The 23,418-nt window shown below is 39.2% G+C and overlaps 1 protein-coding gene across 1 annotated transcript in view; it reads right to left on the reverse strand.

Moving 5' to 3' along the window:
- LOC139718534 (band 3 anion transport protein-like) overlaps positions 1 to 23,418 on the reverse strand; it is a 149,537-nt gene that overhangs the window by 17,999 nt on the left and 108,120 nt on the right. Inside the window, exons 4-8 of the mRNA XM_071630006.1 lie at positions 14,174 to 14,403; positions 8,195 to 8,277; positions 3,832 to 4,030; positions 2,607 to 2,745; positions 717 to 894 (exon numbers count right to left, since the gene is read on the reverse strand). Coding sequence (XP_071486107.1) covers positions 717 to 894; positions 2,607 to 2,745; positions 3,832 to 4,030; positions 8,195 to 8,277; positions 14,174 to 14,403 — 829 coding nt within the window. The remainder of the gene's footprint in view (positions 1 to 716; positions 895 to 2,606; positions 2,746 to 3,831; positions 4,031 to 8,194; positions 8,278 to 14,173; positions 14,404 to 23,418) is intronic.

Consider the following 23,418-nt stretch of genomic DNA (forward strand, 5'->3'; position numbering starts at 1 on the left):
AAAAATCGCCTCTTGTCAGGACATGCATACTACTCCAGGTCTGGAGTTCCAAACTGTAAGGGCACGGTTTTAGAATACAATGTATCCTTTTAGACATATCATGAAACAAGAAGCTCATTTTGCCTACAAAAGTGTAATTTTGAACTCATATTCATTCCATACTGCTGGAGTGAGACTAATACAACTTTCCTGTATGAAACAAATCAATGTAAAGAAAAATTACAACCTAAAAATTAATACAGACAAACACATTATGTGGCTGTAACTGTAGGAGTGTAAAATAAAAAGCATAATTTTTTGTTGTGAAAAGGTGCAATGAAACTAACAATGAGAAGGGAGTAGCCAGCAGTTTCGAGAACATCTCTACACTAAGAAGCAAACAAATACCAAACAGGAGTATCCGTCTTTTTCAGAGTTGTAAAGGTATAGTGCACTCACGTCATAACATACACGGTTTTTATGAAATTATCATTAGGTGAAGTAAATATTCAGATTCCTAACTTATCAGCAATATATCTTTATATAGTTTACTGTTTGGCTATAATGAAATTTCCTAATAATGAACGAAAATTGTCTGTCCTGAGGGCTTTGTTATTATGGGAGTTGCCCTGTATGGCATCAGTTGGATATAAAATGGAGCTAAACAAGATGCTATGTATCTTCCTTCCAAAAATGCCTCATCTCTCCTCCATCTACCAGTACCTAATGCTACTCACCCCGTTCCCGTTGGGAAAAGTGGTGCCTTCCATGGCGCTCATCGACCGGCTGACCTGCATGCCCACCGAGTTGTGCTGGTTCTGGTGCGACGTCCGGTGGTGGTGGCCAAAGTCGGCGATGGTCGACAGCCGCCTGATGGACGCCCGCACAATGTTGCTTGGCTCCTCATAATGGTGGCTTTAAGTGTATAATAATAAATGAGAAATTTGAGAGAGGAGAAAAAGGGCAATTACTTTGGGGGAAGTGAAAACATAGTTCTCATATGCCTGCAGGACTGTTGATTTTTGCTCTAAAATGTGCACATGTGCATAAGAAATGTGTGAAATAATGATGACATAACACAATTTCTGCCTGGTAATGACAAAAATGGAAAATATTAGCCAAAAAAGATTCGCCAGAAGTACTACAATCTCAGAAATTACCAAATCATGGTTGCTACAAAATTTTTCTATAATCGATTATCGATAACTGACAAATCGGACCACCGCAGTATCCATCAATCTCTTATGCTAAGGTGAATCACATGCAGCTTGTTGGAAAAAGGGATTGGTGGGACATAATTGATCATCACATAACGTTCTACCTACCTACCACTGAATGAGGAGGGCACTTCAGGAATAAAAGTTGTGTACTACGATTGAAATTATTTTACACCTATGATTTCAAATATTCCAAAACAAATCAAAACATCTGTGATGTTTAGAAAAATTACCTAGTATGAATGCTTGAAAATTGGACAAAATTTGTAATTTTCTCAATTAACTCGCATCCACGTAGGAAGGACAAGTCATAACCCTGAAAAAAGCTTATCAACATGTGGTACTCTCGAGACTCGTCATACAAAGTGTAGCAGTCATGAAACTCTAGATTTCAATGACCTTTGAATTAAAAAAACAAAACAAAACAAAACAACATCAAGTCAACGATCAACTACACAGGAAGGAGTTAGCACAATATTATGTAACCAGTACTGCCTTAGTGATTAGTATTTGTATTTACTGCCATGGGAATCAAGCTACCGGTACCATATCTTAAGCTGAGACTTGTTGTGTTTCCTATACTAAACGTCATGGCTGCTGATTAACAGGCAGATTGGATGTGAACAGAAACCACAAACAATGCAATAATCTCACAGACAGCTGAGGACTAATTATGCACAGACCCCCCACAATGACGTAAAATTAGTGGTGTCCCGGAACAAAATGACATAGCTGTATCACGCTTTAGTCACTGCAGTATCTGCCCTTAAATTGACACTCCAATTGAAGTAACTCCATGACTGTACCCCCTGCTTGAAGATTCTATGCATTGCAAGCTAGCAATAACACACAATGTCATCATGTGAGATGAAGGTGCTTCAGCAAGTGATACAATTAAGTATATTGTTTTGGTTGTGTAAAGCACAGACATACAAGCATACACCACATAACCTTAACAAAAATTTTTAGTTATTGCTTCACTTGCTACTTTGAACATTACATTAAAATCCTTTACAAGGTCAAACATATCTTTTGTCCAAACTACGAAAATGCTTTGCATAAAGCAGGATTGATACACTACAAACAACAACAGCAGCAACAGCCTCTCCCCCCCCCCCCACACATTATGAAGTGCAGTAGTCTCCTTATCCAGCAACGGTGCCACCAAAACTTTGCAAATTCATAACTTTTGAATGGATTGTCTTATTTTTCTCAAACTTTCACTGATGTATTCTACTAAATATTGCTGCTTTCATTCAATTCCCATTTATATTTGGACTTTTGTTTCCTTTATATTCTCCTAAAGTTACAAGAAGAGATTTTATTGAAGTTTTTGGGGTAGCCCCTGACAGAATCAGGGAGAGTTGGGAGCTCTCCTGAATGCTTCAGAACCAGAAGCAAGTCTCTCACCTTCCCAAACTCGCTCGGAGCATCTTGGAGATGACAAGGCGATCGTTGTGACTCATGTCGTGCTCCCTCTCGAGGCCGTCGATGATGGCGTCAAAGATCCCCGGCAGGGTCGTCTTCTGGCAGTCGAGGAGCATCAGGCCTAAAAGGACAGATTTCACCAAAGCCAAGATTACAAACAGATGGTTTCAATATTGATTTTACCAGCAGCTGCAATGCAGTGCTGTATGCTAAGCTAAAATTTTAGGACAATACAATTGTAGACTCAAGTTACTCATCTACGTACTACTCTGGTTTGCTCTAAAGAAAGTTTCAAGACTAGAGGAGATCCTCGTGAGGGTCGTCTTCTGGCAGTCGAGGAGCATCTGGGGGGCGTTTCATCAACGAGTTCGTCGGAGTTTTCACCGACAAATTTGCTATCAGCCAATCAGACGCAAGGATTTACACTGACAACTGTTAAAAGCTAATGAAATCCTTGGTCTGATTGGCTGATAGCAAATTTGTCGGTGAAAACTCCGACGAACTCGTTGATGAAACGCCCCCCAGGTCTAAACGGACAAGTTGCACCAAACCCAAGATTTGAAAATTGATGGTTAAAGATTGCCTTCACAAGCAGCTATACAATGCAGTGCCGTATGCTCAGCTAAATTTTACTCCAATAAACTCAAATTACTTGCCTAATTACTACTCTGGTTTGCTCTAAAGAAAGATTCAAGATTAGCAGAGATACACACGATGGTCGTCTTCTGGCAGTCTATGAGCATCAGGTCTTAATGGACAGGTTGCACCAAACCCAAGATTGCAAAGCAACTGTTATAATTGCCGTCACAACAAACTACAATTTGGCTAAAATTTTAGTTCAGTGCATTATATCAGGCCTTTTATAAGTTATCACATTCCCAACAAGGAGATGATAAACTATAAAGAACACTTGTGTTATGAATGGCAATATTTTGTGGAGCTGTGAGTGCCATGAATACCAGTAAAATTGTAAAAATTGAGAAGCAAAACCCTAGCAAGATATATGTCAGATGGAGTAAAGTGTCTTGAACAACCAAGGATGGGACTGTTGTAGCGATTAGATTAGACTCTTATTTGATTTCAAAAATTGCTGTAAATATATAACTCTGAGATGTAAGGCATTGCATTACAATGAAAAAGTAAGTATGATTGTCTGGAGTTTGGGTGTGGTGGTAGGAGTAACCATGGTGATGAGAAGGCATCTTACCATTCTCCAGGCCCTTGCGTAGCTGTGGGAGGCTGTTGAAGGTCAGGGAGGCGACGTGGGGCTTCCCCCATCTCTCCGAGCCATCCTCCCAGTCCTCCTCAAACTTGATCCACCTCGCCCTCTCCTTCCAGATCTTCTCTTGGAAGCCCTCCTCAGAGCTGTTGTGGTCGTATTGCCATGCATCTAACTGCACAAAGAGCTATAGTGGCAACCACAAACAGACGGACAGACAGATAGATAGATAGATAGATGGATAGATAGATAGATAGACAGACAGATAGATAGATAGACAGATAGATAGATAGATAGACAGATAGATAGACAGACAGATAGATAGATAGACAGATAGATAGATGGATAGACAGATATATAGATAGGCAAGTAGGGAGAGCAAGAAAGAAAGTGAGAGATAGATAGATGGATAGATAGAAAGAAAAAGAGAGAGATAGAGGGAGAGAAAGACGATGCATTAATATGCATTGAAATTTTTACTTCAGGAAATATTCCACATTTAAGTCCATATATGAATACAGTTTTCTATCTGCAAAGGTAATACCAAATACTCAAAATACAGTTGAACATTGAATAATCTGACCAACAAATCAGAATCCCTTAGTGTGTTCAAGAAGTAACAAAGCCCCGTCGAAGTGACTTCCATGCCACCCACCGTGCAGCAACTGACCTGTTTTCCAAACCTCCTTTGCCGGCGACGGCTACTATGGTTGGCTCTCATGACGTTCGATTTCATCTTTGAAATCCCCTCCTGCATAAAGCACACTTCCAAAATGTCACTTTGAACGATCGTCAGGTGGTGCCTCTCTCCACAATCCAGTACGTAAAAATTATGTTTGAGACACAGAGAGGCGCTAGACTTGAGGAAGATGGATCAAATCCGCATGGTTCTCGATGGAGTGCGTGATCGGCGCACTATAAGAATACAGCCAGCTTGTGCATCCAAACAGTGGAAATAGTTCTGCTGATGTGCTCACGACTGTCGCTGAGCACGTTTTAGCAAATTCACTCACTGGCAGCACATTTAAGAGAGAGCTTAGAAAAAAAACAAACCCAAAACACCACTTTGTAGGAAATGACAGATAGAGATAACAGGGTTGAGTTCTGACTTGTTTCTCTGGTGGTGTAAATTGTTCCCGTGATGTCAAGAATTGTGCATGACACATAATAGGTCACCCACCCTGACTGAGTAACAGATAATGGGGACACAGTATCAAAAGTAAACTGAAAACTTCAATTGGAAGAAAATTTTCAAAGCTATTCAAAATATTCACTTGTTAAACATTTTGCCCTAGTTCAGCACAGCTGGAAATTCATAAAAATGTCCATACCCCACAGCACTCCATGTGCACGAAGGCTAAGACAGAACAACAAAAAGAAGAAGAAACCGGCGCTATGGATTCTTTGTTTGACTGAGTCTCGTATGCCCTACAAATCAGGGTTTCAATCTTCTGCTCTCCTCCAACAATGATTCATTCTCCGGGTCTCAGTCTGAGCTAGAGAGCAAAGATCGGAGGATGCTGGATCCCAGATGGTGTCTGGTGAGATATTCCCAGCAGTGTGAACGTGTGAAGTGTGATGAGTGGAGGCTTATATCACTGCTTGATGCTCCAGAGATGCTCAAGAGGGAGGAAAACAATGATATTGGACAAGGACGGGGATGAGAACAGATCACAGAATACACACAGCAAACCAAGGATCTTTACTTTGGTTCCTTAAGAACGTTTGAAGAAGACATCCTTCAGTCTTTGACTCAAGCAGAATATCTGGTCAGCAAAACAGCTACAAAATTTGTCACAATCTCCAAGAGTATTCTAGAATCCATCCTTCCAGAAATTTCAGATCTCTCCATAGAGTCAACTGTGGCCAGACAGAGAGACCGCAATGCGCAAAATGTCATCTTATTTGGAAGAACCTTGAAATACCATCAACGGCAAACATGAAACAAGCCAACTCAGGAGAAATTATACTGAAAAACAGATCATTGAGGTGGCATGTTATGACGCATGACTCAAATCTCAAGCAGAGAGAATCTCATTGTGTGTAATAAACAGCACAGAGAAGATGGGATGACCAGTGCCATGTAGCGGTCAACACAAAAACAGGAAAGTCAGTAAATGGAACACTTTATCCTTGAAACCTCTTATTCATGTCACCCACCGCTCATCGATCTTGCTCTTTTTAAGCTTGAAGGACACAATAGTCAATAGATTTATAGAACAGATGAATGTGACTTAGATTTATGAAACATTCCCTGACAATCAAGCACTAATATATAAAAGAGAGTCTCTTGAAAATACCAGTAAATGATTTCTGCAGCAAGTGATAAACAAATTGCCCTTCATCAACCTAAACAAATACATGAAAGTACTGATTGCTAATTTGTTGATCACCAATTTGTTAATCAATTGCAATAAAAACAACTCGACAAAAAAATTCATTGATTTGAATAAAGTAAGATTTTTGTCCTCCAATTTTGTCCGAACTAAGCACACATAACAGACTGATGCATAAAACCAGCTACAATGTATCATTGGTCTGCTATCATGTGCCCAAAAAATTTGAGCATTCATGTGTTTACAAGTCAGAGACTGAGATTTGTAGCTGCAACGAAACAAGAGGACATTCCTGCCTGAAAGAACACCAGCAACCCCCTCTCCTCCCCCCCCCAAAAAAAAAAACAAACATGCACGCAAACACACAAAAAGAGAGAAACACAAATAAGAGGTACAAAAAAAAAAAGCAAAGATCTGCACATCACACATCCAAATATTCACAGAGCAGTGTATAAACTTCCAAGACCAGCACCAATCCAAATACAACAGACAAACTCCCCATTCAAGTTCAAAGGACATACCACCAGTAATCCCTACAAAAAGAGCCACTATGCAATGACCCCATTTACCAATACCTCTTTTGTTTACTCTGTGTAGTATGACCCTGAGGGAGGGGGGGGGGGGGAAGCTTGGCAATCACGTGACAATCATATGACAGCTACTGGGACAAAGAAGGTCATTAACCTCCAAGGTGTTAATTAGGCATCAGAGAAGCTAGTAGCCTGAAGGATAATGGCTTTTGTCCTGTGTAAGCCACAGAATGGGAAATACCCTCCTCCATTCATTCAACCTTCGGTTTGAATGTCCTCAATTCACCTCTCCACACGGAGACCAATGTCAGTGACACATGTTCATACCTTGGCTGAAAATGTACACTGCAGAATAAGGAGTAGGAAATTCATCCTTGGTGACAGTACATTGTAAACTGTGAAATATGAACACATCCTTATACCATTCCATAGATTCTTATGGGAGAGAGAGAAAGAGCTAAAGCGGTGTTCATTTTCAGTTGATTTGTTTCATTGAGTGTATCTGTTCATCCTGGAATCATCCTACACTGAAATCTCATCTCCAAAAGCAGTGCGAATGTTCATGCGTCTTTCGGTGGGTAGATGCCCACATCGCAAGAAAACCCCAATTACTATAAAAAGAGGTTAAAAGGGCAGTTTCCCCACATGTGGATAGTACATTGACAGAATATAAGTAGAGCACATCAGTGAAGTTTGAGAAAATTGGACAATCTGTTCAAAAGTAAAGAGTTTTGATTGTCCAATTTTACTCAAACTTCACTAATGTGTTTTACTAATATTCCTACATCTACTGAATCCATATACAGTTGTATCTTATATTTTGATGTCATACCCCTTTGATATGATATAGTGCCTCAAACTTTGTCGGCAAAGGAAAGAAAATAAGATGAGCACACTAATAGAAGGAAAAAAAAAAGAGGCAAACAAGCAAACAGATTCAGGAAGTGTATGACTTCATATGATACGATAGAGGACCTGGTTTACACTAGTTTGGACTAGAACAACACCAGCGATATTTTCACTGAAGGTGGGCAGAAATCAACCCCTCAAAAAACATGCTCCAAAATAGATCAGAGCTAGATATGTGTAGCTGTTGTTGCGCAAGAGTTTGTGGACTGGTCGACCTTCTGTAACTATCTGAGCTGGTTGATCTTGATTGAAAACAGAACAGACCAATGTCAGACACTCCTAGAACACTGTGATGTGCTTCATTTGGCCATTTCCAAATGAAAGCGATCATCATGGGGATCAATGTCCTTTCGTTGCTTCTTGCTTCCAAACGGACAACCAGAATCAATTCCAAGATCTGAAACTGTCAATGATTGCTATATAGAGCAAACTGAAGACACTGTTGCCGAAAGAAATTTTGTTAAGTCACTGTGTCTTGATTACAGTATGATGTACTGGTACATGTACTTCATGAATACATCATTCATACGCGTACAGCATGCCCAATCATGACAATTGAACACAGGATTATCTTACCTCGTGAGGTTCATGGGCCCTCTTGGTGCTAATCGGGAAACGCTCTTGAGGGGTGAAACGTCTGCGATCCCTCCCCCTGGAATCTAGTGAAAGAAGAATGAATAGGGACGTCATACATACAAATGGAGTGATAATCATATAACATACAAGAGTTTGACGAGAGAATTTGTACTCTGTGCTGTAAAGGTACTGTAACTGCACCATATTCATAAAATAGTGTTTGAGGGGACAGTCTCAAATTTCTCATTGTTGTGACAACAGTTAGGTTCACACACTGTTCCTAAACTTAAAACTCGAAAACTTAACTCTCGATGATTACAATAGCTTGTAGTTTAGCACCATCGTAACCAACATCATCGACAGTTAAGTTTTTGACCTAAACTTCAAGTTTGGCAACTGCGTGTGAACACTAACTTGGCAGCATTCAATTCCAGGTCACAATGAAATAGTTAAGTGAGATACAATTGTACTTCACATTCTACTCTCTATAGCCACCAGCAACTTGTAAATGCCATTAGCACTCAAAAGAAATTAAAAAAAATTGAATGAAATCTTTACAATTCTTCTCACTGAGCTGGTTGCAGGAACACACATTTGACTGTGGAAGCATCCCCTATTCATAAAACCTTTTTTAATGAAATCTAGAATCTGCAAACCAGCTTCACTCCCAAATGAGAGAGATGTACTGTACAATGTAGGCCTACATGTACTTACAGTATACAATATCTACATTGTACTACTGCCTGGAATGAATCAAATGCCTCCAAAGTTTAATTTCATCTTTTTACTTCACACAGTATTCTTGATTTCACTTCAAACATTTTCATTTTCAACAAGAATATAAATGCACAATCATACAAAACAAACCATGGTAAAAAAACCCCCAAGCAATATACATATTCTACAAAATAGATCAAAATATAGTAGAATCAAAAGATAAAAGGTTGTAAAGCAAAGATGCATGATATTTACTAAATAATGTTGAAAATGAAGGGGAAGCCAAAAAGCAGGGCTAGCCATATGCATTCCCCTCAGAGCAATTATTGATAAGGTACAGAAAAACGTTGGCTACAGAGAAACATACTTCAGGAAAAACATGTCTCATCTTTCAACATGCAATGTTGCTTATAATGTACAATGTATGTACACAGAAAAAAAAAAGGAAAAAAAAAAACATGCCTGGGAGATGTTGCCATGACAACTTCCCATTAAAGCAGTGTTCCTGTTTATCTGAGTCCAGAATCAACAGTGCCAGCTGCATAAAAACCCTGAAATATGCAAACTGACTACACCCCCCCCCCCTCCACCTGAGAGCTACATTATGTACACTGGGTTTGTATGATAGGCTGTGCTCTGACCTTTAGTAACAATGAAATTTCTGTGAGGTTGAAAAAGTGTCGCAAAATGAAGATTTTTCTGCAGCCGTCACTGCATCTTCTGCCGCCAATAAAATCCTATAAATGATATCATTATCGTACCCGGAGTGATCAAAAAGTTGTAGTGACTGAAAACCGTTGGTGTATTACTGGCATAATGATGGCATTTGTAAGTAGCAGACTTTGTCCCTACCGCACACACTTTTGTGAAATACAAATCAAACAACAAACATACACTGATGAGTTATGTTGTCCTTGATTTGTCTCCTACTGTTTGACCACAAGTGTACAAATGAGGGCTCAATGATTATTTCATTTGATGAAGATATCATATGATAACCTCAATTTCATGGCAATACAAGTGTGGAATAGAGAAGGGTATACTTGGGTACAATGACCCTTGTCGGACCAACTTTTCGATTATCTGTTGAATATTTGCTGACCACCACCTATCTAACTCTGATATTGCTCATAAAAATCAAGCGGACAAAAAATATGTGTTTTTACGCCCCACCAAAGTACCATATACAGATAATGAGATGAAATATATGTTACAGGCATGCATCTTCTCTTTATTTTCTTTCAATAAACCACACATTTTCATCTGTTAGACTGGTGTTTAGATTTTCCTCAGAACACCCACCTACCCTCCCACAACAGATTTCATCAGGATTTGCTTTTTCCGGCAATGAGCGACTGAGTAAATCAAGTTTCTACCGGTGCAACCTTCCATGAACCCAACTTGAAAATTGTCTGCATGAATGGTTGATGAGTAAGACATGGACCTTGAAACTAGGACCCTTAATCCTGACAGGAACCCAATTGCCTTTCCGTAGGATTACAATAACTCAAAAAGGAAAGTTGCCTAAGCTTTGAGTGAAACAAAACGGCATCTTCTTTATCGAAGAAAAAAAAAAACCAAAACAATTTTGAGTGAAGAAAAAGCAAATACATTTTTACCTTGCCCCTGAACATTCATTAACATATCTTTTAGTATGCTAACATGAGGAATTGATAATGGAAAATACATGGAAACAATTTCTCATATTTTTCGCTGCGAAGTTAAAGCTTTGGAAAAACAGTCTAGCAAACACAGACAAACGCATTAAAAAAAAACCAACATGATAACCTTGGTAATATACACTTCGTCTGTTGAGAATGAGAAGGGCGTTAAGTTGTCTTAAACACTATGGGTTTTGTGACAACTTAACGCCCTTATCATTCTCAACAGACGACTTGTAAGCTTATCCAAGTAGGATTTGGACAAGGAAATGGCTGAAAGTTTCAGAGTAAAACATGTGTATTTCGAAAAGAACCTTACAGCTTCATAATCAGTACACTCTGGATATGTTGTCTCATGTCCTTACATTTATGTGGGTCACAACGCAGACTTAACGTTTTGTAGAGATCGTTCAAAACAAAATATCACAAAATTTTCCTCATCTTAGTCAATTTTACCTTCTTTTCTTTTAATTCAACCACATAGATGGGAACATTAAAGAAAAGACAAACTGCCACAGCAAAGGCTGTAATTATTCTTTCTTTCATTTATGTTACTATACATGCCAAGGCAAATGGAACACTTACTCTTTTCAGTTACCAGTCCATCAGCATTTGGATCACTAGCAGCCATTACACCTGTTTTGAACCCTTTTGATGTTTAAAAAGCTAACTGCTCCATAAGACTTGCGCTTGTAATTTGATCCTCTTGAATCTTTCCTTTGCAAATCATTCTTGAGGTGTGAACTTGTAGCTGAAGATGTCTGGGACAAAACCCTCCTTTCTCTCCTTTCTCTTTCAAGAGGTTTTAAGACCTACTCTATTGTCTCAGAGGATTAGTCAGGCTTAATCTCTTAATCCACTTATAAAACACTGCCTCAGCTTGTTGTTGTTGTTTTGGTTTTAATGGCGTGTATCACTTTGGTTTTAATGGCATGAAGACTAGGGCTATCTGTTCCTGTAGTCTTTATTCAGACCTAGGTTCTTTTACACCATCCTGTCACTGTTGTACTGGTAATCAGTAGTCTAGGTGTCAGATTCAATTTGACAGAATACTGCTGATGTCAGACTACTTAATCAGTTGCCCAGTCTTGGAGTACCCCCTTTTTTTTCTTACTTTCTTTGGGTCTTTTTTCCTTTTTTTTCTTACCTTTGTCTCATCTGCCTGGTTGAGACAATGCATTTGAGGCCTCTATGTTTCATAAGATGTGAACACATGTATTGTCTGAGGAAAAAACAATCCTGAAGATTAAAGACTATTGACAATACCAGTATTTCTTCACTGTATGTTCCTCTTGTACTAGGATATTGGGCAAAAGGTAATCTCATAATGTAACTAGAAACTGCTTACAACACATTACTGTTACATGGACATAGCACTGTGCACTTACAGCAGACCAAGCTACAATGCACAATTCATGAACATTTCTCATTTAAAATTTGTACCCAATTTCACTTCCATGTTGCTCTGAGTTGTGATTCTGTCACTTTGCATATGTGACAAACATTTATCCGAGTTGCAAATTTTGCCTGTGATTTCCTATTCAGATTGCAATGAAAATTTCAATTTGGCTTCTGAACCTCCTACAAGCTTCTAAAATATCAATTGGGATGGCTAATGCCCACAGATTGCATGCTGGTACTCGGCATACATTTTTGATAATCCTGCAAGTTTCATGAACATGAGTTGTTATTCCTGATTTGACCTTTAGATAGCAATCATGACAGATTGTGGTGAAGAAGGCACCTGCTTCATGCAATTGTGGACTGAGAGATTCAAACTGCTATCTGGTTGGTTCGAGTATCTACATGTATCTGCATATGGTATACAATATGTATTCAAACAGTGGATATACTGCATTCATCTGTTCATAAAGAATTTTGGCTCATAGAGAGCATATTTTGACTGAATGGGTGAAATTAAAGTAACACACCTGTTGGGAAAATCAAAACTGGTTAAAAATTCTGAAGTACAAATAATAATTTGATACCTAATGGGATCCACAAAATGATAGTCTTTGTCATTAGGCCCTAAACACTAATACACTGTGAAAATTACAATTCGCTATGCATACAAACGATCAAAATATTACTCTGAAGTTGTGAAGACGGAAACGGAGTACTAAATCCCATATTCATTATGATTGGTGTCATGAGGTTGGCATAAATCCTCTCCAAAAGGATGAAAATATTGATCTTTCTCCTACAAGTGGTTAAAGCCCAAACAAAGTTCTGGTACGCCTGCAAAAGTTGTAAAATTTCTCTCCCAAATGTGAACGTATGCTTGGGAAATGTGCAGGATAACGATGTTATAACAAGTTATTCGATGGGTAACGACAAAAATGCGAAATATTAACCAAAAAGGTTCAGTCTCAGTACTTACCCGAACGGGGTCAGGCTAAACTCGGACTCGGGGATAACTCGGCTTCGCTTTGACAGCGGGATGAGTTGTAATGGTTGTCCCTCTGATTGTACAGTGTTGTCCTATGGGAGCGGCCTGTATAAACTAGCGCTTCGTGTTCTGGCTACTCGCAGTAATGGTCCGAGTTGTTACAACGCGCGCATCAAAAACCTCTTTTGCGCGCATGCAAAATAAGTGTGCGCCTATCAAGCACCTCTAAAACAATCAAAGGCGCTTGATAAACAACAACAAAAACTCCAAAGACCGCGCGTCTCAGCAACTGAGGACCGCGCGCTGTCATTTTTGTTTTGTTTTGTACAGGATTACGTTAGCACGCACTTTCCTGTCCATTCAATTAGGCCTCATTTGGTATTATGCAGTGGCCAGTAGAATGTGGCGATCACGAACTGCGTGTGAATTGTCTGAAGTAGGGTCAAATTTTTCCCCGAGACCGAGTTAGTCTGGAGCCTTCTGGAATAAAAGTCGGTTTTCCTACTATTATTATTTTTCTCAAAATACTCCAAACCGACTCATCATTCCGGCACACCGCGTCAGCCAGGTAAGTTTCTTAGTGGACTCTTTCGATATATTGCAAGCAAAAATGAAATGGTGCTAGACGGGTTCTCAAGCACTTACCGAAACTTAGTTTTCACTTTAAACTAGGTATGCTCAGTATGAGCTGTACATTGAAGACAGCCTTTTTATGGTACCAGTTGTAATTAGAGGTTGTATGATGGCCCAACATTGAATTTATCTGATTGTCTGTTCAATTTTGCTACTTATTTAATTCATCTCTAGGATGACAAGACCTTGTATCTCACAGATAATGAATTTTCATGAAAGCAACAAACTTTTTGATTTTTAAAAACATTTTTGCAAACGAACATTAATGCTGGCATCAAATAATATATTTCGATTACAATAACGATTGTAATTTATAGAACTCAAATCACTATGTCTGATACTCAAGACTGAGTTAGAAGGTTTTTTAAAAATATCTAATGCCAAATGAGTTACAAGGTCTTATCACCTCCAAGGACATTATATGCACGCCAGCACAAAATCAGCTGAGATGCTCAAGCAGCCAAAGGAGTCAAGTCTGCCGTTGCCATTGGCAAGGTAAGTGGATACTCCGTCATATTGATTGTATGATCATGGCCCAGAGACGGTTAATGCTTCTCTTACTAATCTCCTTAAACTCACCATCTTCGTAGTTGTCGTCGGTGTCGTTCTTCTCTCCGCCGTCCACGGCGTCGTTCTCGGACTCGTCATCTCCCCCGATCTTGAGCTGCACCTGCGGTCTCCCATCCTCCCGCTTCTTGTACCTCCGCATCGAGGGTGGGGTCGTCGTTGCCGCGGACTCCTCCTTCACGCTGTCCAGGGCCAGCTGAACCCTGCGGTTGGGGTCGTGCGCCCGCGTCTTCTTGCGCAAGCTGTAGAAAAGAAATGGGGAGAGCAACATAGTCGTAAGTACGGAGAAGCCATGATTAAACTGGACCCGGAATGGATAAAATAGCTTTTTCGTAAGAATAGAGTGAAGTCCTGTATTGATATTACAACTAAGGTTTCATCAGCTAACCCACATAAACATGTTTGTAACTCTTGGATTGCTTTCTGCACGCACCATCACCTTGTTGTGTGTGCTCAGCATAGGGTAATAAACCAGAGAGAAAGCCCAAGGAGGCTGGGATAAGGAGGCTAGATATCAAAGAAACAGCAGTGACACATACAGAAGTAAATGAGAATGAGAGATAGAGATAGATAGATACAATGTAGATAGATAGATAGATAGATAGATAGATGGATGGATGGATGGATGGATGGATGGATGGATGGATGGATGGATGGATGGATGGATGGATGGATGGATGGATGGATGGATGGATGGATGGATGGATGGATGGATGGATGGATGGATGGATGGATGGATGGATGGATGGATGGATGGATGGATGGATGGATGGATGGATAGATAGATAGATAGATAGATAGATAGATAGATAGATAGATGGATGGATGGATGGATGGATGGATAGATAGATAGATAGATAGATAGATAAATAAATAAATAGATAGATAGATAGATAGATGGATAGATAGATAGATAGATATATAGATATATATATATATATATATATATATATATATATATATATATTTTTTTTTTTATAGATAGATAGATAGATAGATAGATAGATAGAGAGAGATAAATAGATAGACAGGAACATAGACAGATGGATAGGTAGATAGGGAGTGTGTCTAGAGAAGAGAAAAAAAAATAATTTTACCATATATGGAAATGCAGGTCTTCTGCACAGGCAGTGAAAGAGTAAGCTAAGATTTTATTTGATCAAAGAGTCCTGAAGTTAACACGCACTCAGATTGAGGATACACATGATTGAATCAACAACTTTTTCATCCAGGAGCCGCTATACGTACAAACTTTCATTTCTACAAACTTTTCACTTATCTTTGAGCACAAGTGTACACAGAGCTGTCATTCACGCTGTATGTATAGAACACACAAGCATTCATTTTCACATAGCACTTTTCCGTCACTTTGCGGCAGTAAAAAGTACTGAACGACATTTGCATGTCGACAGGATGTTTTCATGGTTGTGCACGAATTTGTCTACTTGGCTGCTACTTTATATCACATGAGTGAAGTACGACTGTACATATCGTTGGTGGGGTGACAAAACCTCGTATCTCAAAAATGTCAAATGTTCAGGAGAGCTAAAAAACATGGCTGCCATAACATGTAAGTCAATGGAAACAGCCAACTTTTATTTATCATTTGTGACCTTATTTTTGCAGATGGGCATATAAGGATTGGGAATTACATAGTAATGGTTCCTAGCTTCAATATAATGAAGAAAACTCATTTTCACCAAATATTGAGATACGAGGTTTTGTCACCCCACCAACGAATTATCATATCCTCAAATTCTGAAATCAATATCAATTCAATTGAATCGATTCCAAACTAGTACTGCCTGCCAGCATAATACTTGATTGCTTTTTTTTTTTCAATATCCTGCATCATATCAATTCTATGATCTACGCCTGGGAAAAAGAGAAGAAATAAAAACACACTGCATGAAGAGTTGACCAAATTCCACTGATATGAATCCTCTCTTGTATGGACAGGTCTGAACTGCTTGCATCCAGGAATCTTTTGGCAGGAATGAAAATGTTTTTAATAGCAATCTCTTCTGTTTTTTTTGTGCACATTTCTGTACTTGCAAAATTATGATAGGAAATGACAAAAATAGCAACAACCAAGAAATAAGGACTATCCAAATAGTCAACAAAGGAAATCTGACAAATTTCTGGTCATTTCACCTCTTAATAAACTCAACCTCGGAACCAAGAAGTGTTTAACACTTGAAGGAACCAAATGAAATAACAACAGTTTCCTTGTGGCTCAATGCTGGAGTGAGTGGGAGCGAACAAAAGTTGAAAATGGGGAGAAGGACATTTGAAAAGTTATTCAGGAGGACAAGGAGAAGAAGGCTAGGCTTGGAGGAGACTGGACGTGAATCGCGAAGAGATGAGGACAAAGAAGGTGAAGAAATAAGGAATGGAGAACAGAGGAAAGAATGAAACAAGGGAGATGAAAATCAAAACCCCAAAGATTTTCATGCTATGATGATTAGACGATAAAATCTTCAAGGAAACCTGGCAAACACTGAAATCATGAACCCGAGTTATCAAAAACACTGTAACAATTTGGCAATTACCAAATAAGGAAAGAAATAGCATGAAAACTATACATGTACATGGACACAAAGCACAGATTTTTGTCCCAGATGATGAAAAATGTTGCATTTTCATACACTGTATACGCCATATATTTAGAGAGTCTAAATTTTCACGAATCGGAACAATTCGCGAAAGTTTCGCAAGTTGTTAATTTCGCAATCATGGAGTACTGTACTGAACGGAGAAATACGTCACATTCATATCGAGATCAGAGTCAATTTTTTTCGCGTGTCTTTAATTTTGCGAATAGCACCGGACTCATGAAATTCGCGAAAATAAAAACCTCGCGAAATATTTGGCGTATACAGTATATGATATTGTATATTTTGCGATTAGAAACCAAGGCAGGGAAATGAGAAATTAGCATCTATTATCCCTTTTTCAGGAGAAAAAATGGTGACTTCCCATCGCAAATCTGAATTACGAAAGGCAATATTTTCCCGCAGTTATTGATTTTGTGAATATCACCCGACTCTCAAAATTCACAGAAATGAAAACATGCATACAGCACATCCCAGTCCCCTAAGCAAAAGCCTGTTGGCGCAACCATGACAAACTGCAGGTGCAAACAACATCAAGGGGACCTATAAAAAAAGCATTAATCTGACTGGATTAGTAGATCTTGTCGAGACTAATGCATCAGCCACTCTCAGCACTGCAGCAAGACAGCACAATATACATAACTCCATTTTAGCACCGCAGGGCACTAGCACAAAACACTTCACCATTAAACAAAGACTTCTTTGGCAAAGCGCTCCAAGGCCCCACCATAAAACAGACAAGTACGTGCTTAAAACTTTCGAATCAATGCCTCCGTCTTGTGCGAGGCGGCAAACAAACAAGTTGCCACAGCAATGAAATGACACCTTTTACTAATTTCAAAGAGTGGACTTCCCCCCCCCCCCTTGATTATTAGTGTCTCACATTCCCCTATTAAAAACAGAGCTACAATTTCAAAAGCCTTTCCTAGCAATAAATTAGATTCCTGTGAGGAATTGGTTTGAGCAGCTAATGGGGGAACAAAAAGTTGAATTCAACCAAAAACAGTCGAGCATTGATGCATCAAATAATATTGTACCTATTTACCATTATGAAACATTCTCCCTTCTCTTTCTAAGGTTGGGGCAAGTGGGCATGCTCCCTAGGGCTAGTAACATTAGTCCATGGTGGAAACATACTGTGGCCAACTATGGCTATCACATTTTAAATGTACCATGGCATATTGCAATTTATCGATCAGTTTGTGTGCGGTTGTGCGATTGAGCAAAATATGTGAAGTTGGCAAGCGGTCGGCTGAGTCGGGGGTGTGAACGTAACTCCAATACTGTAGACATCAGTGGTATTTCTGTCAGAGTAAGGGGTCAACATACAGTCAGAATGCAGTATGTAATGTGGGTGGATGACCAACAGGGTATATATACAGTCTACCAGCCACTTTCCAAACAGTAAATAATGTTGGTTTTGTTCTTAGTCCCGTTTAATCTGGAGCGTTTCCTGTCGACCCTGGCATCTGGCTGTGTCACATCGAGCCCTTCTCACGCAATAGGAAGGGTTATAGCCCAGACAACTGGACGTATAGTATATAGTATATATAGTATAAGTACTATTTACCACACATGCTGTAATACTTTTGGAGATGATAGATTACACTACGTACTTGCCCTTCGTGGAATTTGGTTTTCATTGGTATCACCACGGAAGTTCAGTAAAACAATGTGGTTTACTATCTAGATTTGTGTGGGTGTGGGTGTGCGTGAGACAGGGTTCCGCAAAAAGGGTCAGCGGCCTTATATTACATCATGTTGAACGATAATTTCCACGCTTCAGTGCCATTTTCGTCATCGATGGCAGTAATGACAGGGTGGATGGGGGAGTTGAATGGGATAGCTCTAGAAAAACAATTAACAGGTTGTTTGCCTTGATCAAATCTGTATAATGGTGATGATCATTAAGCTCTTAGTATTCATGTCCGCCCACAATTAACTGGCCACTGTAAACTTATTATCCTTGATGAGCTGTTCCGATATACTAAATTATTCATGAGCATCCTTATTATTTGCCCTAGATACCAATGGGGGGGGGGGGGGGATGGGCAGAATGGTATCTGAAAGCAGAAAAAAAGGGAAAACGATGAACAATGACTCAGTTCATCATGGTATGACACATCAATCATCACGCATATATCAGAGGAATAGAATCACACATATTTGTATACATTTACCCAATAACATTTTGTGCCCCTTTCCATTGCGCTGGACTGCACTTGAATCATCATTACCTCCGCCAAGGGAGGAGGTTGTTTTCGTTACCGTTGGTTTGTTTGTTAGTTAGTTAGTTAGTTAGTTTGTTTGTTTGTCCGTGTGCACAATAACTCAAAAAGTAGTTAACAGATTTGGATGAAACTTGCAGGAAAGGTTGAGAATGACACAAGGATTAGATGATTACATTTTGGTAGTGATCCGTAAATTTGTATGGGTTTCATGAAGGATTTTCGATATTTTGCCATGTGGGGTCAATGAACTTGGGAGTTCAAGCTGCGCATTTTTGAAGTTTTCATGCACGCACTAAAAGTGCGTGCTCTTGTTTCTGCTGGGGCGAGGCGCGACGCGCATCTGAGGGTTTATGACGTAACAAAGGCTTCTATATTGGGAAATCAGGCGATTTTTCAGTGGGCGGAAATCACTGATCTCTATGGAAGAGCAAGATCATCGGTAGAAAGTAACTGCTTGGCGGAGGTCTGCGCTCTCGGAGTGCTTTTCTAGTCTTAATCATAAAATCATGCATACACCTGTAGAATGTGACTTCTTCAAGTGTATGTTGAAGTCTTATTTCAAAATTACATGAAGTGTACTCATGGAAAACTGGAAAACACAATATATCACCTAAGATATCATTCACAAAATAGATGTATTTTCAATTAATTCCAATGATGTTACAACTTGTTTGATAAACGACCACTTGTTGTCGGATAATTGCCAGCTGGCAGATGCTGGTAATTTACATTCAGGCCCATGGATTATGCAAATTATCAGTGTGTAAATGTGCAGGACATAGTGCTTACTGCCTATACTGACAGACATCCATCCAATACTGAATGTGTGCTGACAACACATGTGCAATGTATGAATACAGTATTTCTTGCTTGTAGTTCATCGATAAAATAAAACCATGGATTTGATTCAAGCTACTTTAGTGTATTTGAGCCCCTGTGTTATATTTCATCGTATGCACAATGCAAATTCTTTTTCATGACATTCTACTTTGCAAATGGTCTAGCTATGAAAAATTCAGATGCTGTGGCCACGTTGCTACAATGATGATAAATTGGAATTAAGGCCATTGCTATGGCAACAAGCAGGAATCCTACAAGCTGCCAGTCTCTTGCCTTATCATTTAAATTACTGTGACAGTATAGGTGGGTCTTCATCAGCTCGAGCTTGAAGAATAGTGCGCTTGTGGGGGATCAGAGAAATAAGCCCGAAGTCAGCTGAAATGTGCAATTGCGTCTTCACTAGTTTGAGCTTCAAGCACGGTCGAGTTTATATTAGCCCAATTGTGTACTTTAGACAAAAGGTACCCGCGAGAACACACTCCGACCCGACACTGGCTACGTTCCTGCATGGTGCGCAACGCATGCAGTGCTGATGTTTAAGCTCGAGCTGATGAAGATGCATTAAAGATTAGCGCGCTCTTTTGCAAATTAGCTGGCTATTTTGCAAATAAGTCCAAGATTTCGGTGGTTTATTTTCTGATCGGAATAGCACACTATTTCGGTCTTTATTGCAAAATTAGCGGGCTATTTTCTGATCAGGCTAATTCTTTGGATCAGAAATAGCGGGCTATTCTTCAAGCTCGACCTGATGAAGACCCACCTTATGAAATTTGGGTTCAAGGGTCCTGATTTTTTTTTTTAAAGGGTTCTTCTTTTTTTCACAGATTTCTGCAGGTAGCTTTTGTTTTGAGAAATCTGAACATGAAACTTTTACCTAGGACGTACTGCCATATACATTGTAGATTGATGCTCCCCAGATTTGACCAACTACCGGATTTCTTCCATTGTTAATGACAACTTGCCGATAAATTTCCTGTAAAATTCAGTCAGAATGCAGCTAAAATGAAGAGGATGATAATGATGATGAGATATCACAATGATACCGATGGTGTTAATAATGAATATGATAACATTATAAAAAATAACAACGATGATGATGATGATGATGATGATGATGATGATGATAATGATAATAATAATAATAATAATAATAATAATAATAATAATAATAATAATAATAATAATAATAATAATAATAACAATAATAACAATGCTAACAATAATTACAATGAAATCATAGTAAAAAGGATTATTTCAATATTGGCAATAGAACAGTATCGGCAATATAATAAATCTCTTTTAGATCGCACACAATTCTGTCATATTGTACCATCTCCTAGCAGTCCGTAACATATAAGAGGAAAGAAGGGGATGACGGATAATATATACTTTGCAATTATTCTGCACAAAAGCAGTCATGACAATGGAAAGTTTTCCACCAGTCAATAACATGTCCAAAATTGGCAGCGCAAAAATCTTTGCAAATGTTGAGAAATCCAAAGTCTGGCAAGTGACTTTGAAAAGACTTACGTAAAGTACACTGTACATATGTAGGTCAATGGAGAGCTTGTGATTGTTGTTGTTTGTTGTTTTTTACTACTTGTAAAAGGAAAGAATGAAAATGACAATTTTAGAGGGAGATATTAAAGCAGATATATATATGTAAACTTCTCGTGTCTCAATTTCTAACAAGTACAAGAAAAGCATGTGCATATTTCCATGTTTTGATAGCGCACATTTTACAACAAATCAAACAAATAAATAAACTTAGCAGAGGCCCTCTGGGGAAATGAATTGAAATGTCCTACTGGAAAAGACACAAGTCTGTTGAAAATGGGAAGATGGAAGAAGCAATCAAGTGAACTATATCATTTAACGATAATCAAAGACATCTGATTTCCGTATAGGTACACCAGATAACCTACTGTATAATGGCATCCATTCTGGGTCTGGTTCCTGTCACACAAAGGTATTTTTCGTCAGAAGTTCATTAGCAATCTGTTTGTCGTTGTTTTTGTCTTTGTCCTTGTTTGTAAACGACAGTAACTTCATGCACGTAAGAAAGCAAAAATGGTATCGTATTTTCTGTCTGCAAGCTGAAACGAGAGTACTAAACTGTTTTCAAAGATCTCTCACAGGACTCGGAAGAGACTTTGCAAATCTGCACAGTTACGGATCCTTGTCGTTCTTCATGTTGTCGACAGTTTCCGTGCAAATTTTTCTCGCAACAAAGTCCCAAATCCTCTTTTAAGCATGGCTGAGCAATGGAGACACAAACACTCCTCACGATGAATAAAACAATTCTCTTTGCTGATTTGGCCCTTCCAGAGTGGTGTCCACTAAACTAGTGACACATTCAGCAGCAAACAACAACCAATATATGGAAGAACAGTGGATGGAAGAACTGTAGCTACACCGAGTTAAAATTCACACTGAATATGAAGTTAAGTGAGAGCCGGCGTATCATAGACCATGGGCGATGCGATCAAAACACCTCCACCACACCAGTATATACCATGTGGAGGGAGGTACAGACTGTGAAGTTGTGGAACCAAACAAGCTACACCTGTTTCTCCACTTTATACCACATACGCACGCTGCTAATGTTTGGCACAGTGGGTATCAGTGAACTGCAGGCTCAAAGGGGGCATACATAATTCAATCCTCCTCTTTGTTCAAGGCACATAAGCATAACTTCCAAATATGGGAGACATTACAAATGCTGCAGCGGTCAGTCTGTGATTACGCTGTGGCCTAAACATGCAAAGGCCAGTCATAGTTGACCCTCTGCATGTATATTCATGCCCCATGTCCACCGCAATTCTGGGAAGGTGGGTGGTACTAGCCAGTGAGTAATAGGTACTCCCCCTTTCTAGTGGGGAAACTGTTTACACCCCCTCTGAACTACCAGCCAACCGCAGGGAGAGCGGGCACTAAAGTGGCTGGTAGTTGGTGCATGTGAAAAGCAGTGGCATGTGTACAATGTAGCTACAGTACATAGAGGAGTCATCTGATTTCTCGCGGGAAGATCTTTCAAAGCTTGCCGTGTATTGATTATGATGCAGCTTACGGTGCGTGATATGCTCTTTCCGGGCAGGTCCAATTCACGCACAAAGACACACACTACCAGCACAATTTCCCCTCACTTGCATATTATACCACAACACTGTCTGTATGTATTATACCAACAAGTGTGCATATATGTATGTCTTTGTGTGTGTGTTTTGTGTGTATTTGTGTGTCACTGTGTGTTTGTGTGCAGCTGCCTTGAGTGGGAAGTTGTTGTGCAGTATTAAATTGTTGTGTAGTGTGTGCACTCAAGTATGACACAAGTCCGCCCAAGTTGAGGTTATGTTCAATGCCATGCCATTATGAGGTAGAATTTGAAGGCAAAACAGAAAACCCTGAAGACAAGTATTAGATAAGAGCATCAATGAAAACCTATAGCTAGCTTAATCGATGTGTCCATGGGTCTAACAGCTGCTATAATAATGTCCTGAACAAATTTCTAACTGATTTAGGTACATTAATAACACAAAATCATGATTTTGGCTGATACACTGGCAATTAC

This window comes from Diadema antillarum, unplaced genomic scaffold (assembly GCF_040938485.1).
Source record: "Diadema antillarum isolate AM-2024a unplaced genomic scaffold, OU_Dant_1.0 scf00000095, whole genome shotgun sequence".
NCBI classification, from domain to species: domain Eukaryota; kingdom Metazoa; phylum Echinodermata; class Echinoidea; order Diadematoida; family Diadematidae; genus Diadema; species Diadema antillarum.